Source organism: Athene noctua, chromosome 4, assembly GCF_965140245.1.
Source record: "Athene noctua chromosome 4, bAthNoc1.hap1.1, whole genome shotgun sequence".
Taxonomy (NCBI): Eukaryota; Metazoa; Chordata; class Aves; order Strigiformes; family Strigidae; genus Athene; species Athene noctua.
Genome location: NC_134040.1, coordinates 1,659,477 through 1,686,108, shown reverse-complemented (window position 1 = coordinate 1,686,108; position 26,632 = coordinate 1,659,477). Strand labels below are relative to the sequence as shown.

At 47.6% G+C, this 26,632-nt stretch overlaps 1 protein-coding gene across 8 annotated transcripts in view; it reads left to right on the top strand.

The window, feature by feature from the left end:
* Positions 1-26,632, top strand: part of EXOC6B (exocyst complex component 6B) — a 329,120-nt gene that overhangs the window by 188,563 nt on the left and 113,925 nt on the right. For all 8 annotated transcript variants that reach the window (XM_074904236.1, XM_074904237.1, XM_074904233.1 and 5 more), the window contains 8 exons: positions 9,285-9,368; positions 9,533-9,579; positions 10,791-10,911; positions 13,298-13,369; positions 13,790-13,887; positions 15,641-15,746; positions 16,923-17,032; positions 23,208-23,319. In XM_074904236.1, coding sequence (XP_074760337.1) covers positions 9,285-9,368; positions 9,533-9,579; positions 10,791-10,911; positions 13,298-13,369; positions 13,790-13,887; positions 15,641-15,746; positions 16,923-17,032; positions 23,208-23,319 — 750 coding nt within the window. The remainder of the gene's footprint in view (positions 1-9,284; positions 9,369-9,532; positions 9,580-10,790; positions 10,912-13,297; positions 13,370-13,789; positions 13,888-15,640; positions 15,747-16,922; positions 17,033-23,207; positions 23,320-26,632) is intronic.

Sequence of the window (26,632 nt, the reverse complement as noted above, 5' to 3'; positions counted from 1 at the left end):
AGGGGGATCAGGGGGGGTGTTCGTCTCCCACCTTCTCCATCTCGCTGATGGGGGTGGCCCAGGTAACGCCACCAGCGGACTAGTTGGTGGAGCAGGAGGGAGGTAACTGTATCCGTTGGACCCAAACTTCAAGCTTTGCTTTCTTGCTTTTGCTTTGTAAATTTTTGTTGCTTTCAAACTTTGCTTTAAATGAACTTACCAAAGCAACGATCAGAGAGAGGGACGAGAGCACTGGAGCTCCTACAGACCCCTGCACGGTGGCTTTTTTGCTCTTGTTGGTCTTGCTGGTTCTCTGTTAGAGTTTCTTTCAACTAAGTAGCTCATGACCTTGGTACTAGGCAATCTCTGGAGCACTCCTGTCCTTTGGGATGGCCTTTAGTTGCACTCTTTTTCCACTTTGCTAGGTCTCAGTTTATTTTTTTTTTAAGTGCTTGAGTACAAGTCCCTTAAGTCAGGCGGTTCCTATCAGTGCACTGTTGTTGAATACACGCCTTGGAGCATCTGAAATGTGGAATTCACTTTGAAATTTGGGATTTAACGACTTAAGGGTTATGGTCTTCCATCTGGGGTACAGGTTGGAGTCGGGGCCGGATGGAGCAGAGATCAAGTCCTGCCTAGGCTGGGAGGAGCTGTAGGCAGGAGATGCGAGTGGCCCTTTTATCTGTAGGAAGAGCTGCACAGCGTGGCGAGATACCAGCCAGGCAAGCAGCACAGAAAATCTGTCTAGCCAGGATGGTGGATCCATCCCCGGGCAGGACGAGGTGGGGCTGTGACCCTTTTCCTCTCGTGTGTGCTCTTTCAGCCGGGCAGGACACGTGGAGCTGAGCGCAGCCGCCTGTGAGTGTGCAGAGCTCTGCAAACCTCGGAGGGAGAGGCTCACCTCAAAAGCGGCGCTCGCCGTGCTGCCGCGCTCTCTTCCCCCCACGCAATTTTCTGGTTAGCTTTATCTTTTTGTTTTCAGTATCGAGGTGGTGTTTACAGTCAACAAGCGGTTCCACGGGGCTGAGCAGGAGCCTCCTTTTTGATCCTGATTCAGCAAAGCGCTTACATGCTCAGTGCTGAGCACCTGCACCCGTACCTCTGTGGCTCCGTGATGTTATTGGGGAATATTTACATTTTTAAAGTTAAGCATCTGCTTGAGAGTTGGACTGTGTTTCATTAGTGGCTACTCTTGTCTTGAGAGATCTTCAGGGCACGTTAAACTTATTTTCTAAGCTTGTTTGCTTGTAATTTATTTCTAACTAGTGTACAAGCTCCTGTTGGTTTCTTTAAGTGCTGGCCAATCATCTCTCCTTAAAACAAGCTTTCCCTTTTAGGTAATTTTTGGGTAAAAAGTGGTTATTTTCAGGATTATCTGTGCAGCTTTTCACAAAGCAGGTCCCATCCAAAGTGCTGCTCTGAGCCATTGAGCTGGACTGTGGGTCTGCTTTTGGGTCAGCCCGTGCAAGTTTGGGGTTACAAGAGGGGAGTAGAAGTGAGGTCCAGGTTTGACGGAGTGTCTCTTCAACATCGATACGATGCCAAGCGTTGTTTGGCACTTATAGGCAAATTAAAATGAAACACTATCTCTAGGGGCTGTTTCAGCCAGGTGAGGGGTGACACATCACAGCGCTCTTGCTCAGTGACACGGGGGAAAAGGAATATACAGTTTCTTGTTGAAATGAGACTGAGATTGGCTAAACTGTGACTATAACCCCTCTAAAATTGGACTTTTGGCCCCAGTTCTGGCCATTCCTCCTCACAGAACATGACACATGGGAAATGGCTGGTGCTTAGGACATTTGGAGCCCAGGCTGGAAAATAAGCCATATGTAAAATACCATGAGGTTTCAGAATCTCTGTGTAGTCTGTTTGTAAAGTATGTTTCTCACAGGATAGGGTCACCTGGGTGGGAAGGAGCCTCAGGAGGTCTCTAGTCCAACCTCCTGCTCAGAGCAAGTCAGCTGTGAGATCAGACCGGGTTTCTCGGGGCTTTATCCAGTCTGGTCTTAAAAGCTTCCAAGCATGGAGGTGTGAAGCGCCTCTGGGGAACTCTTTTCTGCTGCCTGACTGTTCTCATTGGGAAAAAGTTTTTCATTACAACCAGTGAAAAAGTCTCTGTTTCATTTGTACCTGTTGTCTCTCCTCCTGTTGTGCACCGCTGTGAAGTTGGCCTGGCTCCATCTTCTCCGTGACCTCATTGTAGGTATTAGCGTTAGATACACAGATATTTTTGGCTGCTTTTTGCTGTGAGGAAGCGCTGCTGGTTCATGTTCAGCTTGCCGTCTACCAGAACTTACAGATTTTATCCACATAGGTGCTCCCAAAGCAGTGATCCTCAGTCTGTGTTGCTGCAGGGGGTGCTGGGGTTCTGACTTTTGATGCGATATTTGGCGTTTGTCCTTACTGAACTTCATCGTGTGTGCGTTGGCCCATTCCTCCAGCCTGACGAGACCCCTCCAGGTGGTGGCCCTGCCTTCAAGGATATTGACTTTTCCCCCAGTTTGGGATCATCTGCAAGGTGGACAAGACCACGTCCGTTGCCTTCTTCAGGTCGTTGAGGAAGACATGAGGCAAGGCAGGTCCCAGAACCCTGCTGCCATTCTCTGCTTGTTATGGGCCTCCAGGTAGAGCATGACCTGTTAACCCCCAACCCTCTGACCCCAGCTGTCCAACCAGGTGGGGATGGGGACCATCCAGGTACCCATGGAGCTGCTCAGTCATCCACTTAGGTACAACATTTTGGATTTTGGGACCTCCACAGTAAATTCTGCATGTGAGGAAGGAGCCATTTGAATGAAGACTTTCATAGATAGATGAATATTAACGATTAATATGACATTAATTATTAGTATTAGACAAATATAATGAATATTATAATATTGGGAAGCAGTTGTGAAAGCCCTTGTGCTTCTCACCCCTCACTCATGTGTTTTGGGAATTCTCCCACCTTTAAGAATCTCAAGATGCTGAGAATTCCCAAATCACGTGCCTGAGAACTTCTGTGGACCGAAGTCAAGGGAGGATGAAGGGCCAGTGAAAGACAGGTAAGAAAGGCAGAGAAGCCGAGATCATGCAGTGGCTAGCACTAACGCATTCATAAATCCAGATGGGTGGTGGGTTTAAGAATCTCAGTGACAAGGAATTAAGCCAAATTCATCACTGCTCGCTTAAGCTAGAGGTGCAATGATGTGAATGGTGTGGTCTGTGGATCAAGTGCTACAAAAGGAGTCTCTGATGGGTCTAAAACTAGGCTGTTACCAGCAGTGTGCCCAGTGGCCAAGGAGGCCAATGGCATCCTGGCTTGTGTCAGCACTGGCGTGGCCAGCAGGGACAGGGAAGGGATCTGAGCCCTGGGCTCGGCACTGGGGAGGCCGCCCCTCGCTGAGGGGGTTCAGTTCTGGGCCCCTCACCCCAAAAAGGCCATTGAATGACTCGAGCGTGGCCAGAGAAGGGCAACGGAGCTGGGGCAGGGTCTGGAGCACAGGTCTGCTGGGGAGCGGCTGGGGGAACTGGGGGGGTTCAGTCTGGAGCAGAGGAGGCTGAGGGGAGACCTCCTGGCCCTCTGCAACTCCCTGCCAGGAGGGGGCAGAGAGGGGGGATGAGTCTCTGGAGCCAAGGCCCCAGCGCCAGGCCCCGAGGGAATGGCCTCAAGCTGCCCAGGGCAGGGTCAGGCTGGCTCTGAGGAAGGATTTCTGTGCAGAAGGGGCTGTTGGGCGTTGGAATGGGCTGCCCAGGGCAGGGGGGAGTCCCCGGGATCCCTGGAGGGGTTGAAGAGTCGGGCTGAGCCAGCGCTGAGGGATCTGGGGGAGTTGGGAACGGTCAGGGGGAGGGTCATGCTTGGGCTGGAGGAGCTGCAAGGGCTTTTCCAAACGGGATGATTCTGTGATCGGGGCTAGCTGTGCTTGTTCTGCATACATGATTAAGTGGTGCCCACATATGAACACTAAACTAAGCCCAACTTGGGTTTATCATGAGAGGAATCTACTCAGCCTGTATTATCATAGCACATCACCTTACTTACTGTCACTGTAATGGTATTTTATTGTAAGAGCTTAGAAGATCCACTCGTTTTTAGAGAATGGATTCATGATGGTGCAGGTACGGAGTGTTTGAGGTGACTCAGGCAATAGTGTCCCCGTGGGAGCGATGGGTTACTGATGGCCTGTGTCACCCAGTTTTATGCAGCTAGTAAATTGTCATTACATGAAGTACAGAGGGTGCACTTCTGCTTCTGGGTAAGCAGAAATGTAGTAATCCAAAATAGTGTCATCTACATGTTCTGGATCCAAAAAGTCCCATTTTACTGGGCATTTTAATTATTTGCGGAGGATAACAGCAGAAGAAAACTTTCAGCAGGTTTTTCCCTATGTAATTCATGGCTAGATTTGCTTTCAGCTCTGTGCTGCTCCTGAATTATGAAACTTTTTTGGGTTTTTTCAGCTGCTGTTTTTGCATTCTTATGATTATATTCTGTTTTCCCTTATGTGGTGTTCATCTGCGATCTTAATTATCTGCCTCTCATTGCCAACTCTGTGAACTCTGAAACTAATTTGAGAGGGAGAGTTCTGCCCGGTAATTTTAAAAATATGAGGCATTATTGAGGGTTTTTCCTGGACCAGTGATTACAATAAATGTGTAGTTTCGAAGCGTAGCTTTGGATTCTTCCTGCTCGCTTAAAGAGATTGAGAATTGGGTGAAACCTGCTCTTGTTAGAAGTGAGTAGACGAATAGGAAAGGGACCTCCTTCTCCTCTCCCCACCGTGAGTACTTGATTTCCCCACGTTATGGGTTGAGCTCACAAGAAACCCAGAAGGAGCGAGGATGCTGCCTCTGTAATGATGTGTCTTAGCAACCTCTTGCTTCTGCAGAGGGTCGGGGGTGGATTTGGAAGCCCATGAGAAGTTGGGGCTGGGAGTTGCTCCTTCGGTAGTCTTTCCCAAGTGGTCCTTGTTCTCAAACGTGCCACGTGCTGCTTGAGATCTGCAGTGCATCGTGAATTTGGTTGAAAAAGAGGAGCGTTGCAGGTGCAGTGCATCTTTGCAGTGTAAAATAGCTGCTTTTAGGAGACAGGAAAAACAAAAAGAAGTTGGATTGTTTCCCACTGAGGGGATGTGGAGACCAGGAGCAGGGCACATCCGCGCATGGCTCTACTTTGAGCTTTCCTTCAGGTCAGCTCCATCTGGTATTTTTCTCAAAGCATTGGTTGATGAAGATGTTGTTCAGCTTGGGTGCAGTGCTGAAAAACCTTCAGATTTTGGAGCAAATCTTTTCTTCAGCCAGTTCCCTGCCCAAGCAGATGCTGGTGCACGAGAGGCCCGAGTGGCTTAGTGAAGCTCTCCCAACTCACTTCTCACAATACCTTGTGTCCAGCATTTAAGTCCCAAAATATTGTGTTTGAAAACCAAAGGTAAGGACGGGATTGGTTAAATTTGAAAAACCACCAGGCGTGGGGCTGTGAGATGAGAACAGGATCAAAGTGTAAATACTACCGGGTGTTTCAGATGAGTAGTCTATAAAACACGGGGTCTTGTGGTCTGTTCTGGTTACTGGTTTTGTGTGGTTTAATGTTTGTTTGGGTTTTTTTGTTTGTTTGTTTGTTTGTTTTCTTTTTGGTTGGTTTTTTTTTTTTTTTTCCCCCACTGGAAAATAATGTTTAAAAATAAAGAGTACAGAGGAGTAATGTTAGCTGAAGACCTGGTAAACTGAATAGTCTTAAATAGGTTAAATGTGGGAAACTGGGTGGTCTAAGCTAGATCTGCCACCAAGGGGAAGAAAGACTTCTCATTTTTAGGAAACTATAATACGTGACTGATGAAAAGATCTAGGGAGATGATGGAGGAATGCACTTAAGAGAAAAGGATGATATTGTGTGCAAGAAAAATGTGGATAGCGTCAAGAGAGATTTTTAGGGGAGGAGAAGTGTTTCGCTGGAGTAGCCTCTCATGAGAGAGTCCCTAATTCTTGGGGTGGCCAAAAAAGTCTCAAGAAAGAAAATACAGGGAACAATGCATTGGGAGGGAGATGTTTTTGATCAAATTGGCAGGTCTCTAGGCCATAAATTTTAGGGAAACTGTTAAAATGGTCTACAATTCTTCTTTCTTGGGAATGATTTCAAAGGGTTTTGCTGTTCTTTTTCTTCTGCTACAGTTAAAGCCCTTTGTTGGGTTGGAACAAGGAGGACCTGGCACCCAAAACCACCCTGTGAGGCTGAAGGGGCTCCCCTCCAAGGTCGAGGGGCAGGTTTATAGTGAATCCTTTGTGCGATATCGCCAGCTCGGATCACTTCTTGTGTCTGTGGAAAACATTTTTTCCTCTAAAAGCACGATCCAAAAGAGTTTAATTTTTCAGAGAATATCAATGAGGTTGGTCCAGATGCTTCATCTTCCTCAAAGCCAACAGTAAGACAGGGATAGAAACCTGACTTGTGGCTTGTCCCCAGTGCTGAAGGAGCTGAATGATGAGGTCGGGGGGTTTTGGCTCCTAGCTGTGGGGACGTGTGATTCCCACTGCCCCGTCCCCCACCACCTGGTGGCTTCTGCCTCTCCCAGCACCCGGTGACCTCCACCATCCCTGTGGGTGCTCCTGAGGAGCTGGTGGGGAAGTGGACGCATCAAATGGAGAAGCTTTTTAACGAGGTGAACAGCTACAGGATAAGGCCAGCGGGGTGATGGGAGGATGGGCAGAGCTGTGCTGGAAGCAGAGCCACGTGTGGGATGACTTTTTGGCCTTTGTTTCCTGAAGAAATGCGTGGTGAGGGTGGGGTGAGCAGGGAGGATCTCTTGGAGCTCAGCTAGAGGGAGGAGGGAAAGTGATTTCAGCTGAGCTGAAGCGCTGTGGCATAGGCCGAGCAGAAATCTTCAAGATTTGGTCTTCAAAGGGCTGATTGGTTTCAGACCAGCCCCTTGCTCCCGACGAGCTGCTTTCCAAGTTTCCAGCAGGTCCTCGAGGTCACCACAAAATCTCACCTGTGAAGCTTGGGGAAACGGCAGCTTCTGCGTGTTCAGTAACGGGGAATTAATTACTCGCTGACTTCTGTGGGATGTTGCATAAACGTGGTGGCTGGCGTGAGCGACCGACTGCCACCATGGCTGTGCTGGCCGCTGTGCCTGAACCTCGCTCTGCTCTTGCCTTAGGTGGTGCGGTACATTAATTTATGAAAGAAACGGGGAAAAAAACCCACCTTCAGTTTCGAATTTGCACCACAGATTCATGGGTAGCAGTGGGCTGTGCGAGGTTCGTGAGTAGCTTCACTCAGAGATCTCGGTCATGCTGTCACGGTCAGGGGGCAGATAATTGGGGTTTTTTTGTGCTACTTGTGTAGGTTTTGGGAGTCGAGGCACAGCAGGATTTAATAAATAACTTAAGTGCGGTCCCATCAGTGGTGGGGTGGAAGTGGGACAGCCTGTTCTGTCTTGGTTCTCCTGTGGCACCACCAAAATTGAGAGGAGATGGGTAACACCATCCTGAGAAGCTCCCAGACCTGGGAGAGGAGCTCAAAGGTTGGTCAGAGCTCCCTGCTTGTAGGTCCTCTGCAGGGGCTAGTGCTTAGCTCGATAAAAATTGTAATACTCTTCCCTGTTCTTGGTCTAACCTCTAGATCACTGGTTTCTAGCTCATGACCCTTCCCTTTCCAAGGGGAAACAGCTTTTGAGAGCACTGAGAAGATATATGACCTGGAAATGCTGGTTCCCAGATAGTTTCTGCTTCTGAAAAACTTTCATAAAATGTCAAATTAATTGTAGGTTCAAGCTGAAGCTTAACTTGTTTGTTATACCGGACCCAGATCTGTCCCTTGCTGGGATGTTGGCACCGCTGACAGTTGGATGTTCTCGGCGTAGGTCGGGAGCTGCTCGTCCTGTGCACCCCCCGATACTCAGTTAAGATCAAAAGTAGAATTCAGAAACCAAATCCACGGGATAAATCTGCATGTGCGTGGTCACAAGAAGGTTTTTTTTGGATGAATTTTAGCACTGTTGGGAAGGGCAGGACCCGGTGGGGAGCTGCTGGGTACATCAGCAAGGCTGAATTTTTGCTTAAGCCTCGAGCTCCAGCTTGTAGAAGACAAGGAGCAAGTCAGGCTACAGCTCCTCAAGGGCTCGTCGCAGACATTTCATAAGACCCCTTTACCTGAGGGCATCCTAAGGCAGCCTGGTTGTATAATACCATAGGAGCTGGAGAATCATTAATTTAGCATCAGGATTTTCTTTTAATTAATTTATTTTTCGTAGTAGAGAAGGTTGATGTCTGGTGCCTTGCTCAGGTGATCTTTGTTGTTGGGTGTTGTTTGTTTTGTGAATTCCAAATGAGATTTTTTTTTTTTTTTTGGGGGGGGGGGTGTGTGTTGCTCAGAACAGTTCAAAGCAAGACCCTGTCCCTTCTCTGAAGTATTTATAATCCAATTTCAGACATAAAACAGTGCGGGCGTGGAGGAGGGAGGAACAGGCAGGGATAAACCAGCAAGGTTTCACATAGCCTAGGGGACGGGGGCGGTAGGCGGACATCTGAACGCTTCAGCAGGTCGGTGGCATTTGAGGATCCTCCTGGGTTTGGTGCCTGGGTGGGGATGCTCAGATGTAGCCTGGCTCGGTAAAACAAGCCACCTACAGCCAAAGCCCCTAGACGAGGGGGGGCTCAGGCCCCCGCCGCAGCGCCTGGGTGGAGGGGAGCTCAGCTCTCCAGCTTTTGGGTTAACCAGCTCTCCTCTGGAGGCTCAGACCCCCAGTAAAGCTGCGAGAAAATGAGCAAAAAAACCCATTTTATTTTTTGCCAACTATATAGACCGGTCTCATGAATTATTATAACTCACACAAGCACTTTTTTTCTGATATTCCCTGATGCTTGTGGCTTTGCCTCACTCTGCACCCATGAGTCAGTGGAAGAATTTCTGGCATTTTGTCCCCTCTTTCTTTTTGCTAACACTAGAAATTGGTTGTTTCACTGCCCTCACAGTTAAGTAAATGTGATGTTTGTCCACGTTACGGTCCAGTACAGAACCTGGTTGCACACTTCCATATACCACATCCGCACAGCGATGGGGGAAGACGGGTGCAGAACTGTCCAGGGGGAACTTTTATATCTGAGCAATTGGGGTTTTTTTGACTTGGTGTTTGGAGTAAACTCTTTGTCATCTGGTATTTGGATCGCATTTTGCAAAAAAGTGTTGCCCGGATATGCTGGAGGAGTAGGAGATTTGCATCTTAAATGCAGTATATTGCAATTTAACAGTAAATAACAGGATATTGCAAGTTAATGGTTAATGCAAACCATTATAATTACTTGAATTAATCTCTTCTGTTTCCCAGGATGCTCGAGAAACCTTTGAGAACTACTACAGGAAACAGAGAAGAAAACAAGCCAGATTGGTCCTGCAGCCTCCTTCAAACATGGTACGATGGCCCTTTACTTGCGGTGCCCAAACTTGCTCCGCCGAGTAAAAGGCGCGGAGGGTTATCTCTGGGCACGCTGTTGCTGGTGGGTGGTCTCTTAATTTATTTCCAATTGCTCTTGGCCGCCTTTGTTTTAATCTTCGCTCACTTTTTCTTTGTTGCAGCATGAAACTTTAGACGGCTACAGGAAGTATTTTAATCAAATTGTAGGGTAGGTATTCTTTTTATATACATCCTCGCTAAATATGTGCGCGCGGTGTTGTTGAGGCACCCAAAAAGAGAGAGAGGAGGGAATGTTGATCTGTTTGAGGGTCCTTTAAGGGGAACCAAAACAGGGAAAAAAAAAAAAAAAAAAGGCAGTTTGGGCTTTTAAAGTGTTTTCAAGTGTATTTTATAGCACCCATGTACTTTGCTGTGTCACTAGCGTGGAAGAACCTGCCAGCTCTTGTACCAGCAAGTGCATTTCTGGGAATTTGAGGATAAATAATCTCTGTGGACTATGTGCATCTACTTGCCTCACTAATGAGATGAACAGGCCCTCTGCCCTAATTATTTAATATTTGATAATTATTCTTTGATTATTTTCCTGGTAAAGGAGGTGATTCTCAAGCCTCTATTCCCATGAGCTTCTTATTACTGCGCTCAAATTTGACCAGAGTTTTCCAAAATCAGCCAAGCTCTAAGAGGAGGCAAAAAATCTGCTAATCTAGCTCAGATAGGGTATGATGGATGTTGAAATTTCTTCAGCTAACAATAATAATTTTCAACATCTAATTGCGAGCATCACAAATGCAACACGTGCTGCTCACCTTCATACTCCGCTCCGTGCTCCCGGACTGAATTTCCCCGGTGAAACAGAGCTGAGATTTTGTGTGTTGCTGTTTAAAATGTACAGTGTCACGCTCGCTCCTGAAAAACACAGTTTCCTTTTAGCCAGTACGTTTGATAACTGGGGATCGGAGTGAACTGATTGCCTTTAAATGGTTGTGAGCATGTCGCTTGTCTGGGTGCGAGAGAGTATTTTTCCCTGCAGCGACAGTGTTTTTCCCTGCAGTTAACCAATTCTAATGCGATTGCTGCTGGCTGGAGCAGAGTTTAATCAGTGGTTCTTGTGCAAATAATGGGGTGGAGAACTCCAAGAGGGGAAATTCTGTCTTTGTATATACACAGAGTTACATTGCTAAGAGCAACTGTGTTTTAGCTCGCTCCTGTAATACACTGAAACATCCTATAAAGCGCTGCAACGTTCAAAACAGGTGAATAAAGTGCTTAGTGGTGGCTATATTTGATACAAATACCCAAGCTTGCTCTGGAGGTTTGTGGATGCCACGTATCCCCTCCTCTGGGGTGTTCCCAGATTCACTTTTGGTGTCTCGAAACCTGTAACTTTTGATGACAGTGCGATTTTCTCCTGTCCATTAGGTTTTTTGTAGTGGAAGATCACATCTTGCACACGACGCAGGGCTTGGTAAATAGAGCCTATATTGATGAGCTGTGGGAGATGGCGTTATCAAAAACCATTGCAGCACTAAGAACACATTCAGTAAGTAAAAGCCTTGGGCCGCTCAACTGTTGCTTGAGTATGACTTGACATGCTGGAAATAATTGGCTTTTACAGTAGTAGTCTTTGTTTTGCCTCTTTTCCAATGACCCTACTTAAAACAATAACATGAAGATACGCTGCTCTTGCCCCAAAACCTTTCTCCAGCATTTTTTTTTTTTTTTTTGCCTCTTGATGCGCCTCATTTCCTCGTACACAACTCTCAATGTTTTGGGAGACTGGAAAGAAGAAAATATGATTTGATATTTTTCCCCGTTACTTCGCTGCTCACTTTTGAAAAGCACCAGCAGAGGGAGTTGGTTTATCCTGGAAAACTGGGGGAAAAAAGCATCAATTCGGCACGCTGAAGTATGACCCTGTTTGATATTCCCTTAAAGTTCGTGGCAGTGAATAGGCTGCTGTCAAACTACAAATCATTTGGGTGTAAAAAGACACTGAATAGATTTCTTAGTTTTGAATACTGAAAGAAGTTTGGAAAAATTGCTTATCGCTTTGGTATTTCTCTGCTTGAGCAAAAAAAACCCAAAACAAAGCCAATTGCAAAAAATATACAATTTTTTTTTCCAGTTTTGTGCAACCTGATATAATATTGTACTGCTTCAGCTGAAAGCTGTGTTGGTTATTGGGATGAAAAAATTACATTTGACCGTAAAAGGAAAAGCATTAATGACTTTCCACAAGTTCATTTTCAAATTGTTGGGCTATTTTCTCCAGGAAAAATTAATCTTGAATCACTGCTGCTCCTGGAAGGCAGGGCCAGCTGAGAGCCCGCGCATGCTGCGGGGTCGTGTCGGTGCGGGATGTGCCCAAGTGATACCGATGGCCTTGCTCTTTGCTGAGAAAACCCTCCAGTTTCTGCCTGGAGCCACAATATGCTGCTTCCTTCAAAGCACCCTGAGTTTTGCATTTCTGTGCTCCTGGGGATAATCCAGGTGGTGGACCTGGAGCTTGTTGGGATGAGGGACCTCAGAGGCTTCCAGGGCGCTCTGACTCCAACCCAACACAGTTGTGTTGACTGGAAAGCTGCTCCCTTCCTCTTAAACTTCTGTGTTACAACAGGGGATAAACACCGAGATGTACACCCCGTTAGGTTGTAAACCTGTGTTTATTTTCTTTTTAAGCAGGGTTTTCTGCTAGCTGAAAGCCATGAGAGTAAGCCAGGCACAAACATGGTGTTTTCAATTCTACCGCCCTCTTTACTATGACCAGTTGGTTTAAGTGATGCCAAACTTAATACATGAAGTGGCTGCCAGGAGAGGGTTTTTTTTTTTTGAGTAATCAGGAAATATTACATAATTTCTCCACGTTGTATTGTGGTCATCACCATTATCTCTAAGCGCTGCTCAGCCTACAGCTCCCATATAGACCAGTGATGTCCACCCCATGTTGCCATTGAGTCTTGGTGGAGGGCTCTCACGCTGGTGAGGCTGTTTTTCAGCCAAACTTATCCCTGGATTTTTCTTCCCCTGCTGCAGACAGGGACATCTTTTATCACTTCTGATAGCTTTAGGGCATTATCTTTCTTTCTGACTTTCTTTTTTGGACAGTGAAATGGAAAATGTGTCTCTTCCAGTCTTTCACATTGATTAATGGAGTCATTCCTCCTTGAGTTTCCAGTGAGCTTTAAATCTGTTTCTCTTTCCAGCTTATGATCACTGATTCTATATTTGGTAAGACTCTGTCTGAAACTTTACATATTTCAGCATTAGGGCAGTTGTCTGCTGCATCTAGAGAGCACACAAAGCCTGTGGGTAACATGGGGTGACTGGGGGGACGATCAGCTCTGTCACCACACTGAGTTGTGTCTTGAGGGTTTTGAGCAGTGTCCTGACCCGCAATAAATACTTATATTGTCGCTCTGACCGTTAATGTTGCTGAAATATAGGCTTGCAGCCTGTTTTTCTCAGCCTGAACCACTTAGCAATGCAGCCTCTGCACAGGGCCCGGGGATGCCTTGCTGCGATGCTTCATTACCATCAGACACAACACACTAAATATTAAATGAGAGGCGCTGCTGTCGTCTTGGTATGACAGCGCGTTGATTTGCTTCATCTCCTCTCGCTTCCCCAGCAGCTCCTGGGTAATCTTAGAGACACTTCAGGTATCTCTAGAGCAACCAGAATCCTTATTCATCATGGAGAGCCTCAAGAGCGGCGCGTTACGAGGAGAGATACCCTTATCAGCGTGCCTTCCCTCGCCCTGTGCAACGTTAGGGCCTGGCTTCAGGATAAAAGCTGCAGATCATAAGACTACACGGCGTGCCTATGTATTTATTATCACTCAAGTGATAACACGGGAGCGCCGAGGGCAGTATTTTTCCCGCGTGCTGCAGTTAAAAACGTGTTTTAATTTCTCCCCTTCTTTGCAGTCCTACTGCTCGGACCCGAGCCTGGTGTTAGACTTGAAGAACCTCATTGTCCTCTTTGCAGACACACTCCAGGTATGCAGCTGTTGGTCTTGCTCAGTGGTTGTGCTGCTCACAGACGGTTTCAGTCAGCGAGGTGAAATGCATGATGTGACCTTGACTTCTTTTTTTGGCGTGGTGGTGCACGAATTGCGGTGCCCAATGGACAGCCTGCTTCGCACTGCGAATCCTCACCCTTGGGTGAGGACCAAGCCTTGGCCACCTTGCCAAGCCCTTATGCCTCTGGCTCGCACCCAGCCCAGCCTTTAATAGCCCTCGGTCCTACCACCGCAGTAAATCACTGCCTGAATCCTTCCACCAGCAGCGTTCACCTCTGTGGTGGTGGTAGGGGAGAACTGGCCCATGTGCTCCCTATTAAACAGAGAAAATAATCTTCAACTGCCTGTTAGTGGCTTTTTCTTATATGAAGTTTCTCTTTCTCCCACCCTGCTGCAGGGATATGGCTTCCCGGTGAACCAGCTCTTTGACATGCTCTTGGAGATCCAAGACCAGTATAGTGAAACCCTGCTGAAGAAGTGGTCAGGAGTTTTCAGGTAAGAAGGTCTTTATAGAATCCCAGAATCATCCAGGTTGGAAAAGCCCTTGCAGCTCCTCCAGCCCAAGCATGACCCTCCCCCTGACCGTTCCCAACTCCCCCAGATCCCTCAGCGCTGGCTCAGCCCGACTCTTCAACCCCTCCAGGGATCCCGGGGACTCCCCCCTGCCCTGGGCAGCCCATTCCAACGCCCAACAGCCCCTTCTGCACAGAAATCCTTCCTCAGAGCCAGCCTGACCCTGCCCTGGGCAGCTTGAGGCCATTCCCTCGGGGCCTGGCGCTGGGGCCTTGGCTCCAGAGACTCATCCCCCCTCTCTGCCCCCTCCTGGCAGGGAGTTGCAGAGGGCCAGGAGGTCTCCCCTCAGCCTCCTCTGCTCCAGACTGAACCCCCCCAGTTCCCCCAGCCGCTCCTCAGAAGACAAAATCTTTAAGCAAACTCATGAGATGTACCTTAGAGAGTAGTTTTGGCCCATAAATAAAATCTTTTGGGAGATTAGTAGCAAGCTCATATTTAAATTTTGGGCAGCAGTTAAGCTTCAGCCTGGGCTCTCCGTGGACCAGGGAGAGGCAGTTTAAATTCAGTTGTGAGGATCCTGCGTGTGGTGAGATCTGTGCAATAAATCGGTGTGGAACAGAAGTTTTCCATCCAGGAGGATAAGGTTATGTGTTCATTACCAAGCTCACGCTGCCAGTCCGTGCCAGAATCTGCTGTTGCTGCAGTGTTTCTGTGCCCTTTGCTCCAGCACTGAGCTGCGTGTGTCTTGGGACAGCGGTGCCCTGTCTCTGTGCTGCTGCCACAGCCACGTCTGTGAGCTGAGCAGTCACCTGCAGGTCGGGCTGGAGATATTATCCCGGGTCCCACACTGTGCTCTGGAGCCACTGGCTTGTCTGTGATGGTCCTCCAGGACATCCCAGGAGCATCGAGGTGTCTCCGAGTGTGGGACACTGAGAAGAGGTGCTGGAGGATAATGAGGCTGAGGAAGGGCCTGGAGAATCAATCCTGTGAGGAGGCAGGGCAGGAGCTGGGAGTGTTCAGTGTGAGGAGGAGGAGGCTGAGGGGAGCCCTCATCCCTCTCTGCAGCTCCTGCCAGGACATTGCAGAGAGGCTGGGGCTGGGCTCTGCTCCCAGGGGATCAGGGACAGGACAAGAGGGAACGGCTGGAAACTGCCCCAGGGGAGGCTCAGGCTGGGCAGGAGGAGAAAATGTTTCCCAGCAAGAGTGGTCCGAGAGTGGAACAGGCTGCCCAGGGAGGGGGGAGTCCCCATCCCTGGGGGGGTTTCAGGGCCGTTGGGATGAGCTGTGGGGGATGTGGGGTAGGGGAGAACTTTGCAGAGTCGGGCTGAGGGTTGGACTCGGTGATCCCGAGGGGCTTTTCCAACCGGAATGGTTCTGGGATTCTGTGATTGTTGGTGCCCTGGTAGCTCAGTATCCATCTTCCTCAAATCAGGCAGGACTGAAGCTCAGCTGGGCTTTACCTGGGGCTGCTGAAGCTCCAGTCTGGACTAAAATTGTCATTAAACTCTGGTTGTGGCTTTATGGAGGCTGAAACCTGGGAGCTGTGAGAGATCATTGAGTCCAGCTGCAGTAAAGATGATTTCAACAGTCACAAACTTGGGGAGAAGTTTAGGCCCATGGGATCACATCTTAGACCGGGCTTACTTCTTAAGAGCTTCCTGACTGAGCAGTAAATCTGCAAAATTGTGCTTGGCCTGTCGTTACAGAGCTGTCTTTCTAACTTTTCTTTTCATAGAAATATACTTGATTCAGATAACTACAGTCCCATCCCAGTGACAAATGAAGAGGTTTATAAGAAAATAGTCGGACAGTTCCCGTTCCAGGATGCAGAACTTGAAAAGGTAACCTTGAAACTTGGGGAGCAGTACGGCATGGCAGCTGGTACAGGAAACCCGCCCCCAACCCTCGCTGGTGGCGTTGAGAACTGCAAACAAAAGCCTCAAAAACGAACCCAAACCCAAAACCCCAAACCAAATAAACAAAAACAACAAAAAAAACCCAAAACAGGGGAAAAGAACAAATATACTTCCCTTGTGATGCATTTCTCCTGGTGTGGGTGAGGAAAGTGTGTATAGCAATACCTCATCGATTGTATTTTCAGCTTGCAGTGTACTGTTGCTGCTGAGCAGTGCTTGCAGTAGACAGGAGACTAGAAATATCTGCTTCCATTGGTGTTTTATTCCCATTTTATGAAACGTGTTATTAACCTTTGTTTGTTTTAATCTCCTATTTTTTTAAAAAAAAAAAGCCCAACCAAGTGGTATATCTTGGCGTTTGCAGAAGTGTGTGCTTGCAAAACCTAAGTGTAGCCAAATTTGACCTAGCCAATGTCCCTTAAAAGCCTGCTTGGCCTTCTGCTCCACATCTGGCAGCCAGCGAGCTCCAAGCCTGGTGAACTTAATTAGGGTTGGGAGGGATTTTCGATCCAAGTCAAGCGTTTAGATTTCAGAAAGTCTGTGTCCTTCCCTCAGAACTGTATCCTGGGGTCCAGCTTAGTGCTCCTCTCTGCACCTCCCAGCCGTGCGTGTGCTACTGGCAAAAGCTGCTTGGAAAAATCTGGTGTAGGACGTGCGTTTCCTCTCGGCTTTTGGTGTTGTAAGCAAGTGCTCACCTTGGGCAGTGACTGCAGGAGGTGCCCCAGCAAAATACCTTGTGCACGGTGGGAGAGAAAAGTCAAGGAGTTCTCCAGCGGGGTTTTTTCATAGGAGTTAGAGAGTTGGGAGAGGGAATGAGGGTCCCGTGTGCTGCCTGCCCCCTCCTAGCTGCACGTTTCCTTCCAGCCCGTTTCAGACTCTAAATCCCTTACGCACCCATGTGCCATTTGTAAGTGATTATCTGGTCATTCACTTGGCTGAAATGTTTATATAATATACAATAAATGCTGGCTTGTTGTTTTATTTCTGGACTTAGCTAAATACTAGAATTAATTCGACTGCTTGGAACACGTTGCTGGAAAGCAGTCGTCACTCCTGTTAAATATCTGCTCTTCGATTTGAATTCTCTCCTGTATTTTACAGCAACCGTTTCCAAAGAAGTTCCCCTTTTCTGAGTTTGTGCCTAAAGTTTACAATCAGATTAAGGAATTCATCTACGCCTGCCTGAAGTTTTCAGAAGACCTTCATCTGAGGTAGGGGATGAGCACGCTGATGGTTGTACCATGGAGGTTTTGTCTGCACTGAAAGATCTCAAAAGGTTTAAAATATAAATTTTGTTCTTCAACTGCTCATTTGGTTGGATATACCGAGGCTGGAGGTGGCTGGTGGCCTCCTTGGAGTGGTGGCATCCTTCATACACAAAGAGCTGGCCAAGTCTTCAAAAGCAGCTGCCTTGTGTAGGGAAAGGTGGCCCAGGACCACGCTAGCTGGATAAAAAGTGAGGGGCGTGTTTCCTCCAAGATATTTCTGAGTCAGTTGTACTAAATAGATGAATCTGGTTGTCTCGAGAAGGACAGTGATGTCCACTTGTCATCGGGTCAGTGCCTGCTGTAACATCTGCAGCCTCCCCATGGCCTCCCCCCGATTGTCCCTCCAGGAGCGCGTTGGCAGGAAAACTCTTGAGGTTTTGATTTGCCCTGTGTGTTAATGAGTTTCGGCTGCTGGTTTAGGGGTTTTGTTTTCCTTGTTTCCCGTGGGAGTTTATATACAAATAATCTGATTTTTATTTGAAAACCTCCAAAATCTTCCATGTGTTTACCCTCCCTTCTCCATCCCAAGGTGCCTTGATGCTGCTTTTGCCCATGTGTATGTGAGTGAGATTGGAAAACAAATATATTCACCAGAAACTGCAAGTTGATGCTTTCTTTTTGCACCCAGTAATGTCTTGGTAGAATGATATAAATTAATAACAAGATTTTTTGACTGGAAGGAGGGATCCTTCTTCCCTTCTGTTTGCAGCATCGCTGTAGTGAGAGCTTGGACTGGGGGGGTGGGGGAGTTTCACCTCCCTTGGCAGCTCCGTGTCCTGACCCTGGACGCTGCCCCAGTGCTGGTGCAAAGATAAGAGATAAGATCTGGGGACTCACGAGCTGTTTCAGCGCCTAGACGAGGCTCTTCAGGGCTTTAATCCTCCTCCTTTGTGCGAGGGATGGTAATTTGGAGAGGCCCTTTCTCTCCGTTTTCTGCTGGAGGACGTGGCAGCTCATTGGTTGAGGTGGAAGCAGAGGATGTTTCTCACCCCACGTTTAATCTCAACCTTTCACTGGTGGCAGGTTGTTCTCTTTGGTGGCTCCCAGGGCTCTTAACCCGTGGGTCACCATTAAACATCTCGGTTTCTAAAGCCGACAGAACGGTCCGATTTCACACGGATGCTGGTTTCACCGAACCCCTCCGTTGGCACTTCCCTCGTGAGTTTTGTGCTCTTCACCATTACGGAGATGATTGGGTTTGTCAGGGAAGGGAAGAAAAGTGTCCCCTTGGGTCCCTCCTCAGGGATCCCCCCGGACATGTTATTAAAATTCCTTTCGACATTGGATTTTCCAGGCCTTTTTGAGGAGGGGTGTTGGGCTGGGGGAAGGGAGCCCAGCGCTTGGCTTTTCTAGCCAAACATTTGGAATATTTCTCTGAAAACCCCTGTTGACACTTTCTTCATTTCACCCTGACAGCTTGAATTAGGTTTTATTAGGAAGCTTGGCTACAAAGCCGGCAGCAAGTTTTCTTTCTCTTCTCTTTCTTTTTCTTCTTTGGTTGTCATTTACCTTGCACCCTGGAGTGATTGGGGTCAGCCCGTCAGTCACGGGAGGCCTGAAGGTCATGACTACTGCTATGGGATACGGGACATCAGCTGTCATTAACCCAGACAGTTCGCTTAAATGCTCTGCGGTCTTTTCCTGAAGAACAGAGCCTATGGCAGAAAACGTAGCTCGGATTTTTGATTTTTTTTTTTTTTCTAATTATTTTTTTAAGCTAGCTTCTTGTATTTGTTGGACGAGAGTGTTCTCCTTTATGTTGATGTTCTTGTGAAAGTTACTTTGCTTTTCAAGTATTTGAAGAAAATTTGGAGCTTAGTGTGCATTTATAGGGGCTGCTTTTTTTTTTTTTTTTTTTTTTTTTTTTTGGTTTGGCTCTATTAATTTGATTAGGAGAAAGAAAATCTTTATATTTTCAGCAGTTCTACCTTTGTTAAAAACCATGTCTTTGAGTTCATTGAGGAGATGTCTTTAAAGGCATCCACCCGCCGGAAGACTTCTGCCACTTCCAGTGGGATTTCCCATTTGAAAGATAGGGAATATCTTTGGAAAGCAGTGGGTGGAAGGATGAGATGTCAGCTCTAATCTACCAGGAATTTGATTGTTTGGGTTGGTTTGTTTGTTTGTTTTCAAACAAAGCGCCAATCCTGAAAGAACTTGGGATACATTTTTTAAAATGTTGAAACTAATTTAAGTACATGCTGTTACTCGAAATAAAATAAAAAATCAGAGGCTTGTATAACTAAATGAAGTAGGTCCCATGGAAGTCAACTTTAGGAGAAAGGAGATAAATGTATATTTGGGGATTTGTTTTCTACTTGTGTGTTGAGAACCGAGACCCAACCTCTACTTCACAGTCAGGAGTTGGCACCGGGCAACTGACTGGTACCATTACTCCTGGCTAACTGGCCGCACTGGTCTGGGCTCTTGATGGGAGCTGCTGGTTTTAGCTGGGGGCGTCCTGGCCAAAGCAATGGCTAGCACCCATTGCTCCTGTTGCCACCCTCACCTCTTCTATTGAACCAAGGAGGATTTGGGGGATCACAGTCCAGCACCTGGTCTCAAATCTCGCTCTTCTTTTTTTTTTTTTTTTTTTTACTCCAAGGAATTCTTCTAGTTGTGTCCCTTACTCAGTGTGTGGTCCTCACGGGAGATGTCACAGATTCTTCTGCTCTGTTGGAACCCAACTCCAGGGGTTTCCAGGCTGCGTGACCCACCATGAAACTGAAGTTACAACCTGATTTTCTAGCTTATGCATCCAACATACAACATGAGAGTAGGAAACCTTTGACAATGGTGCTTGTATACAGAGAAAGCTCTGTCAGAAGTGCTTTGGAGAAGTCAAAGCAGCGTGGAAGTGCTAAGCAGTATTATTAAGCATTACTTCTTTATGCCCTGGAGGTTATCATGGTTGAGAAGTTCCTGCAGCTGAATCGAGTGGTTAAAGCAAACCCTCCGTTTGCAGAATGTTTGGTGATTCAGCAGCCTCGTGCCATCGGCTGTGGCGTGGGGCCGAGGCCAGCAGCACCCCTCTCCTGCCAAGAGCATGAGTATCTTGGGGCATACACGCAGCCAGTTACTGCCTTGTTTAATTTCGATGCCCTGATGACAGGTTGACGTTTGAATTAAAAAAAAAAAAAAAAAAAAAAAGCAGCTTTTCCAGTGTGACCTATTTGAGTGCTGTGTTGGTTTAGTGGGACAAGCTGACCTCATGTCCAGACCCCCATGGCTTTCATCTGCCCTTTCTCAGGCTCAGTAGATGCTGGAAGCTCCAGCCACCAGCTCCACTTCCAACCTCACCATTCTGCACCTCCACCATCCTTGGGGACGGGCTCCGTGACTCCTCATATATTGAATTTCAAGATTTCCCGGGGAAAATCCTGAAAAGGCCGCAGTGCTTGTACAAAGATCTAGCTTGGCGTATTGTTTGCTCCCTATGCAATTTTTTCTTTACCCCCCTGAGCGTGGGTCCAGCCCTTTTTGCTCCCCAGCCCCTTTCCCTGGTTCCCACGCTGCTCTGGCAGCAGCAGGCAGCTGCCCCTGGTGTCACAGAGTCCCTTTGTACCACCCTTTGCTTTAAAACTCCTCGGGTGTCTTTTTTACCATCTGTAGTTCGTCACAGGGTTCGATTTTTATTGTACTTTCTATATTTAACCATGCTATTGTCTGGTGGAGGGGACTGGGGACAATCTGGTTCTTCTTGGGGGATGATGGAGAGCCTGGGGGTGTGTGCCTGGTTGGTTTTGGTGTTTGGTTTTTTTTGTTTGTTTTTTTTTTTAAGTAAAACCTTATTTGAGAGTCCTACCCATAGTATAAAGACCAGAAAAATTCACTGGTTGGTTTCTTCTCCCCCCACATTTTGATTTCTGTGCCACACTTTAAAAAAACCAAATGCATCACCTTCGACCACACATCAAAACCCTGCGAGGAGGAGCCAAGGGGTCCATCTGGGATGTGAAGTGCATTAGCCCGGCTCATCACTGGCACAGGACGTGCTTCCCCACGGAGCAAGAGGAAAATAAACTCACAGGGATCAGCGGTGATGATCTAGAAAAGACCCACACAAAGATTTGGCTGATGACACTGGATTTAAATTAATCAGGAGCTGGGTCCTGCCGAGCCGCTGGCCCTGCTCTGCTCGTGTCCAGCTGGGAGGGAGACAGCGGTCAACCCTTGGCAGGCGTGTAGCTCAGAAAAGCAGACTTCTAAACATCAGGGAGAAGGAAATATTAGAGAAACCTGTTGGGGGGCGCAGCGTGGCGAGCAGCCGCTGGGCGTACGGGGAGCTGTGCAGCTGGGCTGTTCCTTGGGAAAGCTGCAGCAAGACACAGCCTTATTGCTCTCGTGGAAATCCCAGCAGGACTGTGCTCAGAGATGCAAACGGGGAGCAATATTTGCCACTTCTCCTGGGAATTTGGGGGATTTCAGTGCAATTCCTTTGCAGCAGCACAAGGAAGGTCCTGAAGAACTTGAAAAATTGGGTTGACTGAGGGATGCGCGGTGCTCGGGGAGGGTGAGCGCATCCGGGAGGCTGCTGGGGCTACAGGGTTGCTCTTGCAGAAGGCTCAGTCTTGCTTCCCCAGCATCAGGCACTGATGGGCCAGGGCTCAGCTCAGTGCATGTGCTCTAACAGAAAATAGGCACAGAAATTAAGTGTAGGAGGCGCAAATCGAGTGCGAGAGTCCCCTCAGCTGCTTTTTACCCAGTTCCATGGCATCTTCCCAGAGGAGGCCACGGAGATGCTCGGTGGGCTGGAGCCCCCCTGTGAGGACAGGCTGAGAGAGTTGGGGGGTTCAGCTGGAGAAGAGAAGGCTCCGGGGAGACCTTAGAGCGGCCCCCAGGGCTGAAAGGGGCTGCGGGAATGGGGGGAGGGACTCGTCATCAGGGGGAGGGATAGGACGAGGGGGAACGGGGTTAAACTGACAGAGGGGAGATTTAGATCAGATCTGAGGCAGAAATTGTTCCCTGTGAGGGGGGTGAGGCCCTGGCACAGGCTGCCCAGAGAAGCTGTGGCTGCCCCCTCCCTGGAAGGGTTCAAGGCCAGGTTGGACGGGGCTTTGGGCAACCTGGGCTGGTGGAAGGTGGCCCTGCCCGGGGCAGGGGGTTGGGACTGGATGGGCTTTAAGGTCCCTTCCAACCCAAACCAGTCTGGGATCCTATGAAATTTTTGAGCTGGACAAGGGCTGGCAGCGCCCATCCCCGCACCAGGAGGCACCTCAGCAGCAGCACCCCAACATCCCCCACCTTGCACGCTGGCGCTGGGGCAACTGCAAAGTTTGCTTTTGTTTCTCGTGTCAATCCCTGCTTTGTAATCTGGCCCATTTGTCAGGTAAAACAGGAGAAGGAGCAAAAGGTCACGGGCTTGATTTACCGGGAGCCTTAAAGTTATTAACACTTCTCAGCCTTCCAGTTGGAAATTGTCTTTGCCCTCAGCTGCCTGTCACTGCACTGCCAGAGATAAAGCCCTGTGGTGTCAGGGCTAATGCAGGGCCAACGACAGATCAAAGGAGCCTGTGTTGGGGTGGGTTTTCCTTCAGAAAGGAGAGCTTACACCTCACTGGTGTGCAGGGTGGAAGGGCAGCAGCGCTTCAGCAGAAAGCCAAACCCCCAAACTGCAGCACCGCTGCGGTTGCAACCATCGAGCAAAGGGCATGAACACGTTGCAAGAGCTTCCAGTGTGATTTAGCTAAAGAAAAAGCTGTGAGCAGATTGATAGGGGAGGTGTTTTGGGGGGTTGATTTTTTTTTTTTTTTTCCCCTCGTTGCAGGGCTTTCATCCCTTTCCCCTTGTGTGCTGAACGCGCGGAGCTCCCACGTTGCGTGCAGGGCCACGGCTTGGCTGCACCACTTAGTGCTGATGCCACGGGCAGCTCTGACCCGGGCTGGACCAGCCCCTCTAAGAGGAGAGGCTCAAGGGTGTAGGTTTAGCACATTCAGTTTGTTTTTTACCAGAAAAAAAAGGCCTAGATTGTCAGAATTTTGGTATATGTTAGTACATCAGCATCTGAAAGCGGTGCACCGATGATCATGCGTAAGGCATTATAGGGTTGGGAAGGAGACTGGGTGATTTTCATTTTGTAGAGCATTTTGCAAACCTCTCTTTAAATTCTACTTTTCAGCTCCACTGAAGTTGACGATATGATTAGAAAATCTACAAATCTGCTGCTGACCCGAACGCTGAGCAACTGTTTACAGAACGTCATCAAGAGAAAAAACGTTGGGCTGACGGAGGTAGGACGCGGCTTCCAGGAGACCCATTTCCAGGGCAGGGTGACAGAAGGGGGCTTGGTCCCTCAGAGCTTCTTACAGCACCTTTAGAGTGGCTGGTTTGGAGCATTATTATAAAATATGAAGTTGGAAAACAATCGTGGAGCTGCAGAGCGTTGCTGTACAAAGAAACAATACTGCAGGAAAGGGGAAAGTTTTTGGCTGTGGCAGTTAGAATTACCCCTCTTCGGAACTTGCAGAGAATTATATATCTGAATTAAAGTGGTGGGTAAAGGGACTTCAAGGAGTGCCAGAGAAGAGCCAGATGGGAGCTGGGAGAGGATGGGGGAGTGATCCCCATCTATAGGTGATGTTGGAGGCCGTTCCAGCACGCTGCAGCAGTATGAACTCTCTATTGCTATTTTCTTTTTGGAATTGATACTTTTTTGTTCAGAAAGTCAGATTTCTGAAAAGTTCAATGCTCGTAAATCATGGCTGTTTGGGGAGCGTGTGTGGTACCCGGGGCAGTTTGGATACCTTAGTGGGACCTCTGTGTGCTGTTAATAAATGAGTCAATATTAATACAGCTGCAGTTGTTTAATTGTGCTGTAGAAATGTGTCCTGTTCTCTGGACACCGTCAAGATCTTCTGGAGGTGAGTTTTGGGGAGTTTAGTGTGTTTATGGTGGTATGTATTTACCCACGATTCTTCTTCAGCCCTTTATCTCCCTGTCTGGAATCTCTTTGCTCCCTGGGGGCAGATTCCTCCTCCCTCCCGCTCCTCCCAAGGCTCCCTGCACAAAGAGGAATGTAACACTATCCCGGCACTATCCATCCCCCAAAGGATCCTTTGGCTGCTGGTGCAGACGTTCCCACGGCGTGGTTGGGTGTAGGAAGGGCAAACCGGGCGTGACAGTCCCCTCAGCTGCTGTTGCTGGGTTTGGATGGTGTAGGTGTTCCTTGGCGCCGTCCACATCGAGTGGAGGTGGTGCCTTTCCTCAGGCTAAGAGTGACTTCTTCACGTGCTTTGGAGCTGAAGAGGATTTTTCCAAGGAAAGCCAACGTAGAAAACTTGAGTTTAATAAAGGCATGGTGTGTCCACAGACTGGTGTTCATCTCCAAATCTTTTCTCTCATTTTCCCCCTCCTGTTCCTTGCCACTTACCAAGGTACATCTAGCTCTCTCCTGGGGTTATCTCTACCACCAGTCTTTTCTAATTTGCTTGAAGAAAAACTACTTTGAGCATCCTCATCCCCTCCTGCCTCTTTTCTTTGTGTAACCATTGACCTCTTTGTCCAAATGGAAGCACGGGGAAGCATTTTCTTCTGAGTTTCTCAAGTCCTTCCTACTTAAGAAACGACATTCATGTGATTATGTGGAGCTCAGGAATTAAAGAGCACGTTGAAGAGTCCCAGATCATATACAAGCTAGTTCTGGTGTCAAAAGTGCTATATTAAGTACCTCGCAGAACTATTACTTCCCAGATTTAACTTTTGCGCCAAGCAACACCATCCTTTTCTGGACTCTCTGGTGTCATCTTCCAAGCAGTGGACAAGGTAATACCAGGCTGTGTACCAACCTGCCTGGTCTGTTATCCTCTTTAATTTAATTTTCATTGCCGATTTTTGGGACTACCTCTTAGCAGTGCATGTGGAAGTTTGTCACCAAGTCTGCTTCAAATAATCCTGGCGTTTTGAGTAACCCTGATACCCCTCAACAACACAGAGGGAAAAGATGCTGCTAATTTTTTTCATTTGGATAGCCCAATGAGAAGGTCTTACCTCAGTGAGAAGGTCTTACCCCTCCAAGGTCTTACTCCTCCAAATTCAAGAGATCAGAACTTGAAGGAGCTAGAGAGGGAACAGGAAAGCTCATGACAAGTGGTGAAAGAGAATCAAAGCAATCGGAGCCTTCCTTCAAGTTTGATAGCTGATCTGGACCAGTAAATTGTGATGATCAGAGAAGAGGTTTAGGAGGAATTTCACACAGTTGGAAGTTTAATATTTAATTAACTTGAAACTGTAGGAAAATATATCATGGTCCTGATGTCAGAGCTATCTGACATGGGGGAATGCAAATGAGTGCTTGTTTGAAGGCAAAAATCGAGAACAAAATGAATCCAAGGAATTCAGAAATGAGACGCCCTCCTAGTTATGTGTAATACATTTCATGGACTAAGTACAAAACATGCAGAGTTCAAGTAAATCATAATTTGATTTCTTAAAAACAGAAACCTGACTGAAACCACGGAAGTGTTGGCTGGAGGGGACCTCTGGAGGCATCTAGCCCAACCTGAAAATGGGATCGTTGCTCGCTTGGATCACGTCAACCATACTTTCTCAACCCAGCTTTTAATTTCTCCAAAACAGAGGTCCCGCAGCTTCTCTGGGCACCCCATTCCACTTCTGCACCACCTTCCTAAGGACTCTTTTTCCTTCCCAATACCCAAGCTGAATCTCCCAAACTGTGACCATTGCCCTTTCTCATGGCACTAGCAAGGGTTGGGTGCTGCAGTCTTTGTAGGGTTACTTAATATTTCTGTGTTTGCAGCACTCAAATTACTGATTAATCCATCTCCTTCACAAGATTTGTGGGTCTTTCAAAATCATCTCTTCAGAGGATTTGACTGCGGACTGCCACACCATACTCCAGCCAGTAAATTATATTAATTGGGAGCATTATAAGGCCTTCTGTGTCTGTAAGATATCTGAGCTAGATGTTATTGGGGAGGGTTTTGTTATTGCTTCTATTGCACCTTGGAAATATTTATGGCAGTTTGCTCAGAAAAAAATGGATCTGCTTAAGGAACTGATGATGCTTCCAAGTCAGTGATCCTTAAGTGGAAGCCTGGATTGTTTTGCTCCGGATTGTAAATGTTTGTGTTGACTGACTTCAGCAGAGGCTTTTCCTCTGTAGTTGCCTTTAATGTGCCATGTGAAGGCAGAATTAAGAAAATTGCAGATAATGGTGGGTATGATAACTGAAAAGATACCAGGGTGAGATCTGCGTTCAGCCACACCACCCTCAGAAAAGTAAAACCTTGTGGTTTCTTTGTTAAATGCCTTAGTATGATGTTGTTCGGTGTCACTCAAGATACGGGTTATTTAGGGTTCATTAGCAGACAGAATACTTGGGACTTGACATGGCATTTTTTGGTAAGCCTGGTGTATTTGAGCCGTGCTGAAACGAGCACTGACTGACAGCTGAATGTAGGGAAGTCATTAAAAAAAAAAAATCTTTTGTGATATTAGTGGCTGTCATGGGAAATGCTTCCTCCCCCCCCATTATTATCTTTTATTTAAGTTTCTGATGTTGTTAAAGGAGGAGAGCCTTTGAGC